Source organism: Pelecanus crispus, chromosome 8 (assembly GCF_030463565.1).
Source record: "Pelecanus crispus isolate bPelCri1 chromosome 8, bPelCri1.pri, whole genome shotgun sequence".
NCBI lineage: Eukaryota > Metazoa > Chordata > Aves > Pelecaniformes > Pelecanidae > Pelecanus > Pelecanus crispus.
In genome coordinates this window covers 18556803-18576375 of record NC_134650.1, presented here as the reverse complement: position 1 = coordinate 18576375, position 19573 = coordinate 18556803, and the positions used below count along the sequence as shown (strand labels likewise).

The following is a 19573-nucleotide window of genomic DNA, read 5'->3' as shown; positions in this document are numbered from 1 at the left end:
GTAAAGTTTGACAATTTAGTCACTCATCTCTATTCCTTCTCAAAAGCTGAAAGCATGTTAATGACTTTAGTCTCATTTTAAGATGCCAGAATTCAGTGCCAGAAATAAGCATGTATGCCAGCTGAGTTGAGATTTTCAGTGAACATTTCAGTTTTTCAGCTTTTGACATCTCCTTTTAAATACTCAGAGTAGAAAGTAATAAAAAACCCTAAGAGTCCCCGAAATTCTATCAGTAGGAGAGCGCCACACAATAATGCCACATGGTGTAACCTTTCTAGCTTACAAAAGAGAAAACTATTACTTGCTTTCATTTCTGAATAAAGTCAAACATTGCAACCAATAAATCAAACCAACCAATGCATCAAACATTGCAAGCAATAATAGAAACACTATCTACACAACTCAACTTCTAAAACCACACAAAATTGTCCTGTAGCACAACTGTTACATCAGCTGCCAACAAACATCCAAGTCTGCAAAAAACTCAACCAGGTCCAAGATGTTCTTCAAATGCTGCTTGTTTCTTGGGGAAGAAAAACATTTGATATGTGGAGCAGACAACCAGCAAAATCCAATGACCTGCGTAAGACCTGCCTAAAGCTTGTAAGAAGATAAAAATATTCTCATAAACAAACATGGCTAGACTTCTTCCATAACTAAAAAGTATTCTGATTCTGATTTTACTTGTATATGGGTGCCATACTAACTTAACTCTAAGCATAACTGAACTATGACTTCAACTGTTTTACGCAACATTATTTTTTCTTCCAGTCATGTTGATTAAAATCATTATTAATCCTAGTTAAATAAGATTGAAAAGAATCTTATGACAACTGAATAACTTCCAATACCTATATGTATTACACCTTACAGGTCTGTAATTTTTAAAAAACACAGAAATTCATGTATTATATATCTATCCATTCACCTCAAAAAATCTTCACTCTCCCAAGCAATCCTCTCACGAGTGGAAATAGAGAAACTTTTAGCTAAATGATAGCAATACCTATTGCTTGACCAAGAGACTAATCTTACACTTAAAACCAAAAGACCTTAGCACACAACTTTATTTAAACAAATACATAAATAAAATTTTTAAAAAATTAAAACTTATAAAAGGCTTTCTGAAGACTATCCTGCCATCAGCAACTGTTACTTCCATTTCAGGAATCAAGAATAACACCTCCTCAAACCTCACAATGACTGAATGACTGAAATGGATGAAGGAAGATAATCTGCCCCAGAGAACAAGGCAATGCAATTTATAATTTGAAAGGCACTTTAGAGGTCACAGTTGAGATTCTTTGACACGCGTTTGCCTGTTTCAATCTTGCTGTATATGTATCCCTCAAATGTGGTTTATACTTAAGATACTCTACAGCTTTTCAGAATGCAGATTCCTTTTTCTTAAAGCTAGAAGGAGACTGGAAATTATAGAAAATAAATGGAAGGGGCATTTATTATTAAGTGAGAATTATTGCATATTAGTTTGAAACATTTCTCAATCTGTATGCCTCACTTTTTCCATTAGGTATGTAAGACAATATTATTTAAATAAAGTAATAATGCATTTGGATATTAGAAAACAATCTTTTGGTCTTCAAAATTATGCTAGACAAAGATGTTAAAGGCCCTTACATTTTTATAAAGCCATTGTGTTTACTGTTTTTAATATGGACTCTCAGATTCAGCCTGAGTAGGATGCAAGCAGCAATGTTTTTAATATGGACTCTCAGATTCAGCCTGAGTAGGATGCAAACGGCAAATCTCAAATACACACAAGTGGAAGAGTGCTTCTGCAAGATCTGTTGTACTTTGTAGTAAAATGAAAACTGAAAAGTTTATTTTAAGAAACAGATGTTAATGGTTCTAGAATCAAGAGTTCATTTGAAAACAATTTATTTCAAATTTACACCTACCACTATTAAAAAGGTCAATGGTGTTAAACTAGAAAATTAATAACTGAAAACAGGTTTGAGAGTTCACCAATTAATCAGCAAAAGTATCAAATCCTTTAAAATCTTGTCTACATCTTTTTGATATGTCAGATTATACTGATGCATTAAAAAAAAAATTCTACTAAAAAATACTAAAAGACAAAATTTAAGAAAAAAAAGATTGAAAGGGGTGTATGTCACCAGAAGCAGTATGTGCAAGGTGATAAAAACATTTAAAATCTCCACACAAGCACTGATATGCTGGTACACCTAGGAAACTAGAAAGTTTAATAGAGGTAGAGAAAAGAAATTTCACATGTCCTAATAGAAGAACTTTGCAAAAATTTTCCAAGATAAAACAAATATTCTACATAAGTTGAGTTAATAAGAAACAATCCCTTTCAGTGGACTTTGAAAATCATAGTTCGCTTCCTTGTGTAACAATATAGGGTGATGTTATGGTCTCTCCATAGCTTATTTTACCTTGCAACATTGCTGTATCACAGATTCAAACACACTCCAAAACTTACTTGACCAACTCATGGGTTAGAGGAAAGGTAACTAGTGGAACGTGAACACACTAAAAGGAGAAATGTGGAATTACCGAGGGAAGAAAATGCCCTCATTTGGAGATAATTTTTCTTTGCAATAAATATGGTATATCAGGGAGACAGGGATGTGTGCTGCACTACATTGTCTTTATGAATAAAACAGTAGATTATAGAGAAGAGGAAAGCACACAACACACTATCTGCATTAATTCTGTATGTTGATTTCTGTACAGAATAAGCTGTATGCTTATTCCATGCTCAAAACTGAGGAGCTGTCCTTCACTGATAACACTGACACTATCCCACTGGACATTCCATTCTGGTATAAATTTCTGAATAATTTTTTACTCTTTAACCTAATAGGGCCTTCAAAAGACTTTTTTCCCCTCAATATATCTTGGCAAAGCCTTGTTGGAATTTTTGCATAAGTTACAAAACATTCACTGGAAGAGAAAAGAAAGATGGATCTCTCCTTCCTGGCCTCAGAGAAGCTAAGGTTCAAGTTCATCTTCAAAATCAATCACAAAAACCATCTTCAATATCCTTCAGCATAGCTTAACTATTGGGTTAGAGACTTCACCAGCCCACAGAAAGAAAATAATGTCCTTCTATGAACAGAAACTTTCCTGCAAAGTCTAATTTAAATAAAAACTTTTAAAAAATTTGCCTAAAAATTTAAATAGAAAATTCCTCAATCAACTCACATACAGAATGAACAGAATGCAAAAACCTGGTTCATCTGTACAGTTACTTTGCCTAGCAGGTCCTTGAGATCAATAAATTGTGTAGTTATGAAGTTCTTAACATTCTTCATATTCTGCTTATGACTACTTGGTATTTAGTTCAGAATAAATTCTGCCTCCCTTTCACTCCCAGCCAATCACTTTAAATGTTGCTTTGTACTCACGAAGGTGACCCTTTGTATTCAAGTTTTATTCAAGTATCTTCAAATTTTGGATAGTGTGGGTATATTTTGGCTAAAATTTTGGTAACATGCAAAAAAATATTGATACTACTGGAAAAACATGCTCTTTTATTGCAGGCACTGGGAAGAGTCCACACCATTCTTAAAATACAAACTTCCGATACATAGAGATTACACAAGATTTCCTGAATGAAATGACTGCATTTTAGCTGAGTCAGAACAACAAGGACCTCAGGAAAAAGGGAAAAATGCTATTAGCTTATGCTCAGCACTCCACTGAAGTGGCACATAGGAACAAAAGACCAGAACTAGCTTGTAGTGAAGAGATCTCAAATGGACAGAATGGCTGTAAAGCCTTTTTCTCTGTCTTTTCTCTGTTAATAAAATGATGAAATCTAGTCTTTTCATGATTAACTGTCTGAAATTTGTCATTCAGCTTGCATTTCAAAGTATAATCATAGGTATCATCATAACTGTCATCATTGTGCATTTCAAAAAACCTCTATAATATATATTTTCATAGAACAATACATTGTTGTTCCCTTAATTATGAACTCTCAAAGGAGCAGTAGGAGAACATGGCTGTACAACAAACATAAAAACATTTTGGAATTTTAATCCAAACAGATTACAAATCTGAGCCTACTAACTTCTGGAACTGTAGATTCAGACTGAGCAGTAACCTTCTCAGGGAAAATTTATCTGGTTCTCAACTTCAGCAGAACAAGGTTACTGAAATCAGAAGATTTCAGCCATCTTTCAAATCTGAGAGAAGGCTGTGAGTTCTCTTAGAAACAAAAAATTGGCAGCAGTCAAACAGTATCTCATGTCAGTTCCAAGCTTAATCACAGGAGTGAAAATGTATGTTAAGTTCAAATAGCAGAAATATTTACAAAAGCACTTAATGTCAGATATTTTTCAATGAAACAAGCAATATGCTATGGATTCAGTTTCAATTAAGTTCACTTGCCTACTCACCAAGTTTGTACCACATGTCACGGATAGCAAAGCCAATTAAGCGTCTCATATCTCCATATCTAGAAAAAAAAGAGATATGAAAGGTATTTTTATCATTATTTTTGTCACCATTTTACTACAAAATTAATGACATAAGCTGAAGTATACATTTTTGCTTACTTGTTCTGTATTTTGTTGTATTTTGCATGGGAAAAGTTTTCTAGCTGTAGTGAATCTTGGGTAATAAAAGCCACAGCCAAATGAAAATAGTTGTTCCACAGCTGTAAATTGAATATAAGGAAATTATAATAGTTTTGAGAAAAGCAGGAATAACATTAAACTATGCACAATGCTGAATAATTTATGAAACAGAATGATGCAAGCAATATGAGATTTTTATATTATGCATAGATGTACATCATTAGTATTATGCAATTAGCGGAAAAGCAAGGAAGATGAATTTTAATAACCACTACTACACATTTGCTCCTAATAACACAGCAGCTGAATAAATATTGCTAAAATAATTCATATGAGATTGATTAGCTAACAACATGAAACCATGCACCATAGCAGGACTAGTGAAATACATTATATGCCAGTGAATCTTAACAACTTGGAGCTACAGGCATCCAATGTAATTACACTGTATTTGAGAGCTACTTCGAAAGGCATCTACTGTCAACTCTTTGGATTCTAATTCAACAACGATTTGTGTGAAATTGTAATACATTTTGTTAAGAGCTCTTTACATGAAACAAGGACAAAACACATCCCTAAATAACTACTAATAGTACGGAGTCATGTACTTGAACTAGAAGAAAAACCCCTATATTTCCAATGCACAACCCTTCGTTTCTGAAACCAAATTACTTGTTCTCCAGACAATCAAAATGAAGTACTCCTCTCACATACTAGAGATGGAAAGTGAAAAAAGAAACTTCACTGGGAAACACAAATTCAAGGAAGTAAATATTATCTTCAGGAGCTTCTAAGCAGTCAGCAATGGCTTTAGATACTTCTTTTAAAACCGTAGCTGCATCTAAAAATATACGTGGTAGGTATCAGTGAGACAGTAGAAAGCCAATGGTAAATGTATTCAGTGGCAATTTAAAGGATGGTATCTTGGTTTCGGCTGGGATACAGTTAATTTTCTTCCTAGTAGCAGGCATAGTGCTGTGCTTTGGATTTAGGATGAGAATAATGCTGATAACACACTGATGTTTTAGTTGGTGCTAAGTACTGCTTATGCTAGTCAAGGACTTTTCAGCTTCCCATGCTCTGCCAGGTGCACAAGAAACTGGGAGGGGGCACAGCCAGAATAGTTGATCCAAACTGCCCAAAGGGGTATTCCATACCATATGGCATCATGCTCAGTATATAAACTGGGGGGGGTTGGCCGGGGAGCAGTGATCGCTGCTCGGGAACTGTCTGGGTATCGGTCGGCGGGTGGTGAGCAATTGCATTGTGCATCACTTGCTTTGTATATTGTTATTGTTATTATCATTATTATATTGCTATTATTATCATTAGTATTTTACTTTATTTCAATTATTAAACTGTTCTTATCTCAACCCAGGAGTGTTTCTCACTCTTACTCCTCCAATTCTCTCCCCCATCCCACTGGGGCAGGGGGAGCGAGCGAGCTGCTGCGTGGTGCTTGGTTGCTGGCTGGGGCTGAACCACGACAGATAGAAACAAAACATGTAACATTATTACAGAGCTCTTAATTTTGTATGGTGAAATACAACCCTAGGTTGGGAACCCACACTAAATAGCCTAGAAATATAATGTTTTATCAAAAACCTAAGTGACCTCTGTCCTTTATAACCTGGAAAACTCTCTTGTGCACAAATAACCAGGAAAAATAGATACCAACACACAAAAACACACACAAAAATACAGGCATTTCCTGTAGTAAATAAAATTCGCAAACATACTCTACAATGTGAAGAAGATCCTGCATTTAATTTATTCCTCCCTTCGAAGCCCAACTAAAGCTCTCCTTAGCAGACTTGGTTACTTAAAAGCCCTTAGGAGGGCTGTTTCTGTCTAAGTATTTACAGTCCAGAGAGCATAGTTATCCTTGGTGCAAATACACAGACTCAAGTAGCATTTCACTGGAGACTGTTATAAATCTGTCACATATTACACCATTCAAAGATGCTCTGAATTCACCCAAACCAATCACAGCCTTATTAAAAACTACATTTGAATATGAGCACTAGTAAGGCAGCAGCTTTTTCTCCCCTTAATACAAACATGTAAATTATGTTCATATCTAATTTTTGAAAGTATACTAATAGTACATACCAATTCAGAGCCTTTTTTCCCAGGATAAATGTTATTTATGCCCTCAAAGGACTGTTTTCCCCCTTATCAAAGATTTTAAAAGATTAACTTGACATTAATTAATTAATTAGAGTTTGCAGCCCCTGGAGAAGCTGTATTTGTTGATGTGTAGGGAGTATACTTTGCGTATGTCAATTACACCAGTAAAGTTGAAAATTTCTCAAATTGTTCTAGATTATGGGGAGAAAAATGAAGCCTTATTACTACAGTTAATGGCCTGTTTATTCACTTAATAGCTCCAAGTTCAATGCCACCTTTGTCAGAGACACACCCTAGACACTCAATATCTTTATTTATAAAATACATTTCCTTTCATCTTCAGAGTAACCTATGATGGCTGAAAAAACACGATCCTTTGCATTTCAGCAGCATATTCAAGTTAAGGACTTGCAAGCTTTTAAGTACCAAACCTAACTTTAAAACCCTGTGAGGCAAAGTAGTCTCTCAAAAGTAAAAAATGGCAAAAGCCGATAGAAACATTTTAAAGATTAAAAAAAAAAAAAATGCTTATGAGACCTGTTTTGTTTTCTCTTAAGCCCACAATAACGTTCCAAGATGTCTTGCGTTTGAACATCCAGTTATCTAGCACGTGGTAGGGCTGAAGTGAAGGAGCACAGTGACAGGAGAGGACCAGTGCTCTCGTGCTCCGATTTGTGTGGTACTCACGCTTTGCTGCTCGTTGACATGAACTCCAGTGCTAAGTTGTCAGCTAGGGACAGAGTACTGGGAGACAAAGCTAGAGCTGAGAAGTGACCCTCCTCTGTAATTAGTTATCAATTATTCATTGCAAACTCCCGCTGAGATGCAGAATCTGACAGTAACAGCACAGGCTGGCTTAGTGTGTTGTAACACTTCAAAACATGGCGACAATTTGCTGGGCGTGGCGTTAAGCACACATGCTGACAGGGCTTCACACCTGTCAATACCCCTCTATATAAGGGCTGAGGGAACTTAAGAGGATCTCTCATTCCATTTTTTTTTTCAGAAAACATGAGGTGTCTTCCCCCTAGAAAATGTGACAGCTGCCGTATTGGGAAATGTGGAAGTAATTTAGTAAGAAATTTCTTGCCATCTCACAATGGACAGATCTCGCTGATTTTTCAGGATAACTACCAAGAGTAAACACTGCTGCCTCCTCCTTCATACACACCTCTGAAAACAATGCTTCTTTTGCACTAATGCTTACCTTTTAGCCATTGTTTTCTCTACAGACATCTTTGCTCAATTATTTTTGATAATGTAGGAGAAACATGAAGTCTTTGGAAGAGTTTCGAATTTCTGACAAATTATTGCGGACACTACGTGTCTCTAGCATTTCATAAAACAGACAAGATGATAGTTTGTTTTGGTTTTTTTTTTTTCTTCTTGAAATATTATGGTGAAAGCCAGCTCAGCCCCTTGAGACCAACAGACATAATACATTTCAGATAGATTCAAGGTTCATTACTTTGATTTGTAGAAAAATGGCACTTACAAACTTTCTGCATGTATGCATAATTGCAAACCACAGGTAGTCACCACAGCTATTGAGTTAGGTTACTAGAAAGAACCTTTTTGAACCTCTGAATAACATTTATAAGGAATGATCCATTGACTTCCAGGATATATGACATTCTCAATATGTGATGATTTTACCTCAGTAATGTTCTCTTTCACATACTGGAATACATTTCTTCATCACTTAAAACTAAATAATTTAAAAGAAACATCTAATTTTTACTATTTTGTGAGCCTTCTGAGTACAAATAATTTTAAACAAATGAATAGCAACTTGTGTTTTAAATAAATTGCTTAACTGATCAACCACAGATACTGAAATTCAGTCACAAAGACAGCACACAAGGCTGCATCATGCAATCTTAAAATTCCGAACCAACATTAATGAAAATTATTCTGTGTTGTCTTTTAGAGTATCACACCAGAAAAATAAAATTGTTAAACAGAGGCATAAGTGGAATGTGAAGGCTAAAATTCAGAATAACTCACCAACTGATAAACATTAAAAATTAAGTAAAGTAAGCATTGCATTCTGCTTAAGCGGAGTCTTAACAAATATAATTTTCAGAGTTATACCTCATTCATAAATTCTGTAAACTACAAGCACAATATTTAGGGTGTATTCCTATGGTACGTGGACTCGTTCATGACAGGTGTAGTGTTTTCTTTGAGGTGGAAGAGAGAACATTAAGGATCTCAAAGTAAAGGATTTTGAAAATCCTTTGGGACCTCTGCCAAAATTTCTTTGCATTGCTTACATACTTCAAAAGGACAGAACAAAGGTAGAATATTTTCAGTTTAATGAAAATAAGTTTACAGAAGCTTTGAAGAAACACAGCACATCATATAAACCAATAAAAGTTTGGTTTAGTAATTTTTAGTCTTTAAAGATTTTCATGTCATAATCCCATTCTCTCCTTGTTTTTTGTCATATGCTTTTTGCTTAATGATGCAACTTAAGAAAAATACTTGCAAATAGTTTCTACTTCAGACATCTACCATTCCCATGTTGGAAAACATCCTAAACCTCTGAAATAAGGCACTTGCAAATCCAGTAAAAATTAAGTGTCACATATGCAAAATTTTCCAGAATTTATCCTGTGTCTTTCTTTCCATTCTGAGCAATGAGTCCAAAGTCCAAAGAAATTTGCAGATGAACATCAAAAAATCAATTATTTGCCATAGGTCACTCTAGGAAGACCCAGCTATATGTTGGTAAAAGGATCAAAGATGAACTTTAAACCCTGAAGTCTGACAATTTTCAAATGCACAATATGATATATAATATATGAAAATATAACATTTCCAATATTGCTAGTATAGTTAATACAGCTATCTAAATTTTCTAATGGTTGCATTATCTATTAACTTCTGCATCAGCCATCTCCTAGGATTTTCTACAATGTCTATCACCATCATACATACATTTTTGCACAATACAGTGTATATTTTTCCCTGTATATTTTTAATGCAGTGAAGCTTTTGATTTTGGAGTTTCTAACCAAAGATTTAAAATTAAAAAATAAGTTGTGCAATTCTGTTTGTGATGCTAAAATACATTTCATTATTGCTGAGTTATTAATGGTGCCTAGTGCATTGAAGATAGGAAAAACATGAAAAACAAGAATTTTCTTTTAAATCAGACTGATCTTATAATGAAATGAGGACCATGGCTTTTATAATAAAATTCTGTGGCAGGAATATAGATGATTAATATGAAATTATAATTGCTATAACAGTAGAGATTTAGAAATACAATCTTTTCTAATGCCCTGTAAAAATACTGCTAACAGAGGGGAAGGGTAGGAAGGAACAGGAATCAATAGCACTGTGTTTTCCAAAATAGAAACTCTATGACAGCTATGTCTGACCACAACAAAATGGTTTCTATTTGTTCACTCTTCCCTGTCCTTAATATGCCAGAAGCTGCCATCTCCAATCAGAAACAATATAAAAGGAGTGTTGCATAAAGAAAGTCATTTCAATGAATTAAGTGGCATTAAGGGTGGCAATGGATGCTGACTGCATTACAGTGTTGATGTGTCCAGTCGCTGAATGGAAATAATACACAGAGCAAGACTTCTAAAACCAAAACTGATGGAGCCATGAGTTGACACTAACAAGAGTGAAAATAGTCTGTTCTCCTAGACAAAGGTAACACTTAGCTAATGACATCAGCAACTAACAGGAACAAAAAAAAGGTCATATGATGTCTAAATAGGTTCTATCAAGGTAAACATGCACACTGGAAAATTTAAGTGAAATTCTTAAGTGAACCATTAAACATTGTTATCTTCATTTTTCTGTTGACAGAAGACTGGCTTATGTTTCATTCAAACAAAATAAAATTAAGAGGAAAAAAAACATAACTTGCAAGTTGAAAAAAGTAAAAAAAACCAAAACAAAACCACAAAAGAAATAAAACCTTCTTTCCTAGTTGTGCATTCATAAAAACAAGGAAACTGCTGACAGTTAAAACACATCTGGTAAATTGCAAGATCATTTAATGATTGTATTTCTATATAACAACAAAGAAAATGCTAATTCACATTTCAACTTACTTTTTTATTTCAAACCTACATCTCTATATCATCCATATGGACAGATAATATTTGGCCTCAAAATTGAACTTCTGTCAAATACTTGCTTCCTTAACAATCCCTGTTAATTAAATAAATGGCAAATCAACTAGCTGGGTGTTCTTCAGTATAAAATAGAGACGGGTGTACAAAGACACTTTTTCTTTGGGGTAAAGGTATTTAGACTGCTTATGGAAAGCTACATTATCCCCTGATTATTCACCCTTATTTAACACCTTGGTGGCCACCCTTGAGGTATACACATAATATTTTGTCTTGAAACACAGAAGTTTTCAGTCAAACTAAATTACCACTTTTTGATTGAATAAGATGGTACAATTACCACAAAAGGTAAATGAGAAATGTACTGAAAAGTCCCAGAATTGTCCTATTCACAAGTGAAATACACTTCTCAGACATTTATTGAGAATACCATGAATGTATATATTGCATAAGTACAGACCACAGAAAGTTTTTGTTACAATTAAACCCAAGAAACCAGGGTGACTTTCAAGGAACATATATTCTACAATTTTTGATGTTTTTGTTTGTTTGTTGTCTCTTCTGAAGAGCCCATCTCAACTCATACATCCTAAATCCAGAATTGACACATTATTATGCATCTGTTCTGCTATCCTGCAAAACCCCAGCTGCAAAGCAGTGATCTGGACAGGTTGTCTGATCTCTGCATTTGAAATTGGCAAATCCTTAAAAAATTGTTACTGGATAAACAACAACAAAAATGCCAACACTGAGATCTCCTTTGAAATTGTATGTTGAACACATCTGAAATCACCTGCAATGGCTGTATTTCCAAAGCAAAATTGTCTTTACTAGTGGAAGCTGGTAATGAAAAAAACCCAGCCCTACCCTACACCACCCCACCCTCTCACCCCCGCAAAAAAACCCAAACACCAAAGCCCATCCACAACCAGAGAAACAAATCCTCGTACAACTACATAACATGATGCTGACTAGCAAGCTCCAATATGTGGCAAGTAGTGTGGATACTGGCTGGCTGATGAGCCAGTTCTGTAATCAATTAAGAGAATCCTTATGCTTTTAAGTCTCTTGTGAAAACTATAAGGGTACTACAATTCTTTAGATGGCACTACTTATTTACTATAACATTGTTTAGCTTAGTCAAAGCCTCCAGATATTTAAGTTTCTCCAGTCATGAATAAAAGAGCAAGCATTAATACATTCCCTTGACCTACAAGGTTTAGTGTTGAACTACAACGTCTCTGGTTGTTTGATAACATTCTGGAATGCACAGAATTGCCACAGGAAGCTTACCTGAAATAAAAGTTCCAGGTTTAGACTGCCGCTTTAACATTTGAAAGAGGCAGTGTACACCTTAATAAAATTTTGACAGATACACAGTCTTTACAGGAGTCTGCATGGTTTTGGGTGGCCTGCATATACTGATGTCCACCAGACCTATTTTATTTGCTTTTAAAAATTACTGACACGTTGTGCAGTGAAAATGGACAAGTGTTATAGAAGTGATAGGTTACAAATTGGTTGTTAACAAATTGAAATAGCCTAAGAGACATTATATCATAAATATGTCAAGGGTTTGAGAGTTTCCAGCAGGGACATTTACTAAAAAGAAAATTTAAGTTTGTCAGAAGAAACATCTTTCCCCTATGATTCAAAAATCTCAATTAACATTATACATATATACATTTGTAAAGTCACACCTTTTAAAGGTACAAAATTTTTTTAATGAGATAAATGAGGAAAAAGCTCTACACTTCATACTTGGAGGCCACTGTAACTGAGTACAAACGGAATGTTTTACCTTTCTTTTTTCTATTGTCCTTTAAAGTCTTCCTGTGTAACCTCTTACATGACGGCTCTGTAGCTATTTGTGACCGAGGTATTTTATGTTAAGGACCAAGACACCAATACCCAAACAGTTTTTAGCATAGTAAGCCTAAACATTCAGATGCAGCAGAGTAGAATCACTTAAACCAGATTGTAAATTGCAAGATTAACCATAAAATATAAACCCCAAGAAATCAAGAAGGCAGAGCTTTGAACTTTCTCTGAACTTCACAGTTAGGGTCAATAAGTTATTATCTAATGAACAGATTAGATTTTTGTATTCAGGAAGCAAAGTTAAAACATTTACTCTTAACTGCAGCTAATATAGAGAGTGAAATAGAATATTTTTTCATACTATACTTTATTAGTATGTTTTTTAGCTATATCGCATACCATAATTAGGCAGCATTTAGTGACAAATCCTGATTCTAAGTCTGTATTTACATTTTAATAATAATTTAATGAATGTGAAAACTACAGACATTTTCATTTTTATCTGAAGCAAGCCAAACATACGGTAAAATGCATGACCAATTCGTTAAGTTATAAAGACTTATATTGAGCAAACTAGGAAAAGAAAACAAAATTACTTTTAAATTATTTCAGAAAAAACTACTAAAAAATAAAGGAAAATAAATAAATTAATAAAGATGGACCTAGCAGGGAAGACTACAAGTTAAAAATAAAAATAAATTCTAAGTGCTAAATACTCCAGGAATCAAAGTTAAGCTCCTTCTGCCCTACATACATAGCAGTGACATTGTAAAGGCTACGTGCATTACATTAAAGATTGCATTTCTGAATACACTTGGCTGGCTAAGAAAAAAAGAGCTTTCTGCTTGCCAATTCTGAGAGAATCACAGTACAAAATACTCTGTTTGGGTGCTTTTATCATAAATAATCAAAGTATGATTTTCATGTCATATCAAAGATGGCCTAATCCTGCCAAACTCAAAACAACAGTAATTTTGATACTGATATAAAGTACCAGAAGGGGCTCTGACAGACCAGAATGATCATACCTACACATACTACCTCAGCTCAGCTAAAAAGCCTAAACACTTACTTGGACTTCAAAATTCATATTCTCCAGAAATTTCTGGTTCATTGTCTCTGCAAATTTGTTGATGGCTCTCAAAAACACCCTAAAAAAGAAAAGCAATGAGACAGACAAATGAATGTAATCTCTGAGAATCTATTCCAACCATGTGTGATATTGATGGAAACACATTTAAACACTGAACACACTAGAAGAAGCAAAGTTTACACACACATGAGCACAGCAGATGACATTCTGTGCAATGGCATGTTATTTATACACACAAAAAAATTAAGCACGATTGCAAAAAGTTTCTTGATCTCCACTGAAAAATTCAGATAATATAACTTCTTTCCCTCTGTTGCATACTGCATTGCATTCTTGAGAAAACAATAGAGAGCAATTCTTTCAAACACAATTTTACCTTCTATGTGACAAAATCAAATAATTTAGAAGCATTACTGCCTCCTCCTCATGGGCTTGACAGCTAAAAGAGTTCCTTGTACTTACATTATTAGTTAGGAGCTGCCACTGCATTTTCCCAATTAATGCACAATTACATGCAGCTTTTCGGTTTTCTCACAGGTGGTGAGGGGAGGATGTCACCTCTGCCCATGTTCCTCCTCAGGCTGATTATAAAACCACATTCAAAGCTGAGTTAATATACAGTTATTTCTTCCAAGAGGAAGGGTGTGAACATTATCCCTCTAGTTTGAAAAGCAGCACCTATTTATGCTCATTATTAACGCAGCAAGATTAAGTCCCATTTCTAAAGCTAATTTCTTTGTTTAACTTTCCAGCACAGTACATTTGTAAAAGAAAAATCAATTGTATCTCTAAAAATTTATAAAGTTTATTTAAATAATTCAGTTTCATTCAATTTACAATTTTGAAAACAAGCAATCCATTTTCCTCTGCTTCCTAGTTAAAATTTTTAAAAGTTTTAAGTTGAAATATTTCTACGGGAAACGCTGTGAGGGTAAACATACTACAACCTGAAAGAGGTGAATGCAAAACAAAAACAACCCTAACTGCTCAAATACAGTGACTGATTGTCAACTAGCTATTACCAATCAGGAAAAAGATCTAATAGTTATGAGACAAGTCAACAAAACCCCCACCACCTTAGTGTTTAGTAGCATCAGAAAAAGAAATATTTAAATAATTAGAATTATTAACAGAAGATTAAGAGACCACAGGATATCCATATGTTACTGTCAAAGGAATGTTGCATCCTTGTGTTGGATTCTGTGTGGTGTTCTGGTCTCACACCTCAAAAAGATAAACAAATAAAAAAATAAAAAAAAAGAGAGAAGAAAACAAGCAAATAAATGTGACAAAGAAATGATCAAACACGTTTAATAGATTGTGTCTGAGACCTGGTTTCTTTCATCAATGGATACTACGTGACTGAGGAGGGATACGGTAGAATATAAAAACAGAAGTACCATGGAGATGAGAGGCTTACTGTTCACTGTTACTCATACAAGTATTGGAAAGCATTGAAAAAATCAGAATGTGCATTCAAAATAAGCAAAAAGAGATAGCTTTTATGATAGCCTTGCTCAGCTATGCCACTCATTTCTACAGGATACTGTGAATGCCTGAATTTTATATTGGCTCAAAAGTGATTAGACACATCAAAGACAAAAATGAAGGAAGGACTACTAAATGTCATTGGTCACTGGAGGCTGGGAGAACACAGTAAACAGTGTTACTTCTTCCCAGGTCAGTTGTTATACAGTTCCCTAGGCAGCTGTTTATGAGCCACTACTAGAAACAGAATATTGAGTGAAATTAATTTTAGTCTCATCACAAAAAAAAAAAAAAAAAAAAAAAAAAAATTGCAAGGGCTAAATTCAATTTCTTAATGAAGGAGGTAAAGCAAAAGTTCAGCTTTTGGCAGGCTTAGGATAGGGAATCCTATTTAACCACTAAGCAGTAGTCCAAAGCAGCACACTGCTTCATTAGGGCAACAACTTGGCTGGCTAGATTGAAATGTTTTGTTATTTGAAATGTTTTATTGAAATGATTATAGTTTTCCATATATTTTTTATTTCCTAAAGAATATTTTCTTTCCAATCACATAACATTCCTCTGTAATGTTGATGTGATCAAGGAAATAAAGAAATTTATACACAGTGTTACATCTTGCCAAGTCCTTTTTATTTTATTATGATCAGAGGGACACTACAGTTTTAACTACCACAGTAACCGTGGCATTGGAAGGTAACGGACTTGTAAGGGTGCTGTGTTGCTCTGTTGCATCATCCCACACATTCAGATGAGCTTCTTTCCAATGGTCTAGGGCATATCTGATCTAATCTTCTAAAAGTAGCTCAGCTAATCTTGCCAGTTGAATTAAGGGTCTGATCTGTGAAATTCTGTGTCAACGAATCATCCCAAATTCAAGAAACCTAATTTTGCTCAATATTCAAAATTTCTTGCAGGCTATCGCCACTCTCCTAAACAACCTCTGTATAATCGCAGAATTGCCCTGTGTGTCTGCTGCAATTTTAGCCTAAGTTGGTCTGAATGGGATAGTATATTTTCTTTTCAGCCTTTTATGTGATCAACTCTTATTCTGCAAAACATGATTTGCTCTGCAAGCTGCCCCATACCACCCACAAGAAAATTAACACATTCTTCCCTAACGCTTCATGCGCATGGGTACATTTATCTCTACAAAACTGCTTGACACTTAACACAGACAGTTTAATATTTTGCAAAAAAGTGGATTCAAAAAAGAATGGTCTACTTTAGACAGCACAAAAAAAATTACACAGCTAGGCAGAATCATGGACACCCACATGTTATTCTGTCTGCAGCATCCCCATTACTCTTCCAAGTAGGGGTTTTGGGTCAAGGCCTTTTTAGCATCATGTCTTTTCTGTAGAACTATATTGCTCTAGATTCTCCTTTGACTTACAAAGTATATTTATTGCTAACTCACATAATCAAGTTCTTCAGCTCCAGCTGCTCAGAGTAGCATTTCACTTCACACAAAGTCTTTTGTTAGGTAGGAGGGGATGTCCTCCATTTTTGAGTCTTTTATTTCCCAAGTTCTGCATATTTACATACTACTCCAGCACCTACGGTGGAACATGTCACCTAAATACCCTGTTTGGGCAGAATCTTGTATGGTGCTGATAATTTGTCTTACATTAAAAAAACCCCCACACGTTTAGGTACTTTGTCTTTTAGCACCGAAATATCATGCAAGATACAGTAGAAATAATCATAACAAACACACATTAAATTTATTAGTGCAAATCTATTTCATAATATGGACATGTTTCTTGTGTGTCATATTTTAAAATTTTTGTGAACAGCTTGAGGTTTAATGTTAGCCATACATAAAAAGTCCCAAGGACACCTGAGAAATACTGAGGTACTTAATGTCCAGTAAAATTACTGATAATATTAAATATATTTAGAGGATTCTATATAATGTAATTATATGTAAGCTATCTTCTACGAATATCCCTTTCATTCTCACAGATCTTTTTATCTGACATACTGGCATGACACATTTGCAGGAAGCACGCAGTACTTCCAGGCTGTCAAGTTCCAAATATTGTCATGCGTTTGTATTTTGCCTAAAGGGTGTATCTATTTCTGTCATTGGAAGTCACTTAGGCAGTGGGTTTGAATTCTATTTCTGGCTTCTGCCAGTGCCATGCTGTCCTACCTCAATGATTTCTTTTCTATATGACTCAGTCTCCCCTTTCACCAAAAATGGGTATTAATTAACTAGCCACAAGTACAAAACTGAACAGATATTTATAAAACATTTGAGATTTTGATGAAAACAAGAGAAACTATAACTCTAATTATTACTGAGACCATATTCCTCTTTAAAGAACTAAACATTTCTCCAATAGGAGAGAGTTATTTGATTGGAGAAGTAATAATTTCTTACATAATTATTGCTAACATCAGTTATCAATCATAACTGACATAATGGAAAAGATACAGCTAGGAAAGAGATGGTAAAAACATGTGCCCCAGAACAGCTCAGAAAGACACAGTATGTACTGTCTGACTTGAGAAGAAGTTATTGAGAAAAATTACTGAAAGGGATTATCTTGTCACAGTGTAGTACAACTTAATTTCCCTGGCTTCTATAACAGATCTTACCTTTTCTCTAAACGTGGGGATTGCTGCTCAGTTTTGCTTTGCAAGTTTAGACTGATCTAGACTGACCAAAGGACAGGATCTTGATTTCTCATACAGATAATGTCATTAGGTGGTTTTTCTGTTTAACGTGTTCCTCTTGTCACATTTTCCCTTAATTTTAATCGTCACACAGGGCTACAAATATGTTCTTTCAGGTGTTTAATTATGATAACTTTTCTACAGTTACTTAACATGGAATTAATTTCTCATCAGTTTAAATAATTGTGATCTAAAATTGTTGAAATCCCTTTACCCACAATAATTTCCATGATAATTCCTGAGTTTATGGGGATTGATGCTTCTAATTTACAGTTCATACCAATCTCTTGGGCCTGAAGATTTATGAATGATCTTCAAAGGCCAAAGTCTCTGGGCTTAATCTGGGTATAAAAAGGTGAGGTTTTGGCTTAGGACAGCAACAAAATTGCCATGGTTCAACTGCTGCTATCTCCTTTACCTTTCTAAATTTCCTGCTGCTTCTGCTTTGCTTTATTGTATTGTCAGAGAAATTTCTTTCAAATTTTGGCTTGAAAAAAGCACAATGGATAGAATCCTGTGCAACTGTACTTAGTTTCAAAAAATTAGATGTATGTTCTAAATAGGGATAGAATAGTACTGTAACATACGTAAATAATTTAAGACAGACACAGCTGAAAATTTATAAGTCATCCTAAGACAAAAATTTTATTTCAAACTGATTCTCCCTCAAACAAAACAAAACAGAGGGACTGAGATGGAGCAAAGAAACAATTTAGTATTCAAAACCAACATGCTGTTAATCAAAGTAGGATTTCAAAGTTATTCCTTAGAAGATGGCGACTGTCTATTTAACAGTAAAATAGGTCCGTACATTGTCCTTGCTTTTGAAGTGCAAATAGGTGATAAACCCAAAATATGTATCTGGAACTCCAAGTTATTTTTAGCAAACAAGTTAGAATTAGTGCCTCAGCTACTTGCAGCATAAAACAAAGAGATGATTACAGTAAAAAACCCAATCCAACCAATCTCCCCAAAGAAACCTTAAATTTGCATTGGCTGTTCTTAGGTGGCTTTGCAAAAGCTGGCCTTTTTCTGCAGCTAGTTTCAGTCATAGAACACTTCTGGGTCCACAAAATTATTTTGAAAAAGGTGCCTATATCAGGTACGGCATTATAAATCTTCCTAAAATCATGAATTGACCTTTCCTCAGACTCTTACACATGAATTCTTTTAAAGCAGTGGTCCAACAGCAGTGAGGTGCTCTTCAATGTCAAGTTCACAAGACTCTAAAATTTGGGAGTTCACTGCTTCAACTTTGAGATGAGTAATCCAGATACTGAGGTGAAGGCTGAATTAATTAGGTATTTAAGAACATCAACTCAAACTCATGTTTCCTATGTCTTCTAAAGCTGTGATTACACTGATGTAATGACAGGAGGAAACAATTAATCAAGTACAAACTTCTACTGGATAATCAGTCACAGAAAAATAGAGATAAGCTTTAAAACAATCCTATTTGCTCTGTTGTTGTGAAAGCTCTTACTGTAAGAAACTATTAAAATGCTGGAATATATATATTTTTTTTTTAAATCACATCTGAAAAACAATAAAGACATGGACAGTTTTTAAAGCTCAGAACTTCTCCCCACAAACCCTAAGTGCTTTTCCTTCAGAGAATTTGGTCCACAAATTAAAGTCAGAGGGAGTTACACTAACTTCAGTTTGGCAGGCATTTTTTTTGTAATCGC

General features: G+C 34.6%; 1 protein-coding gene across 1 annotated transcript in view; it reads right to left on the bottom strand.

Moving 5' to 3' along the window:
• The window catches only part of DOCK2 (dedicator of cytokinesis 2), a 205208-nt gene that overhangs the window by 45577 nt on the left and 140058 nt on the right, over positions 1-19573 (bottom strand). The window contains exons 30-32 of the mRNA XM_075715815.1: positions 13695-13773; positions 4551-4651; positions 4392-4450 (exon numbers count right to left, since the gene is read on the bottom strand). Of these exons, the coding sequence (XP_075571930.1) occupies positions 4392-4450; positions 4551-4651; positions 13695-13773 (239 nt within the window). The remainder of the gene's footprint in view (positions 1-4391; positions 4451-4550; positions 4652-13694; positions 13774-19573) is intronic.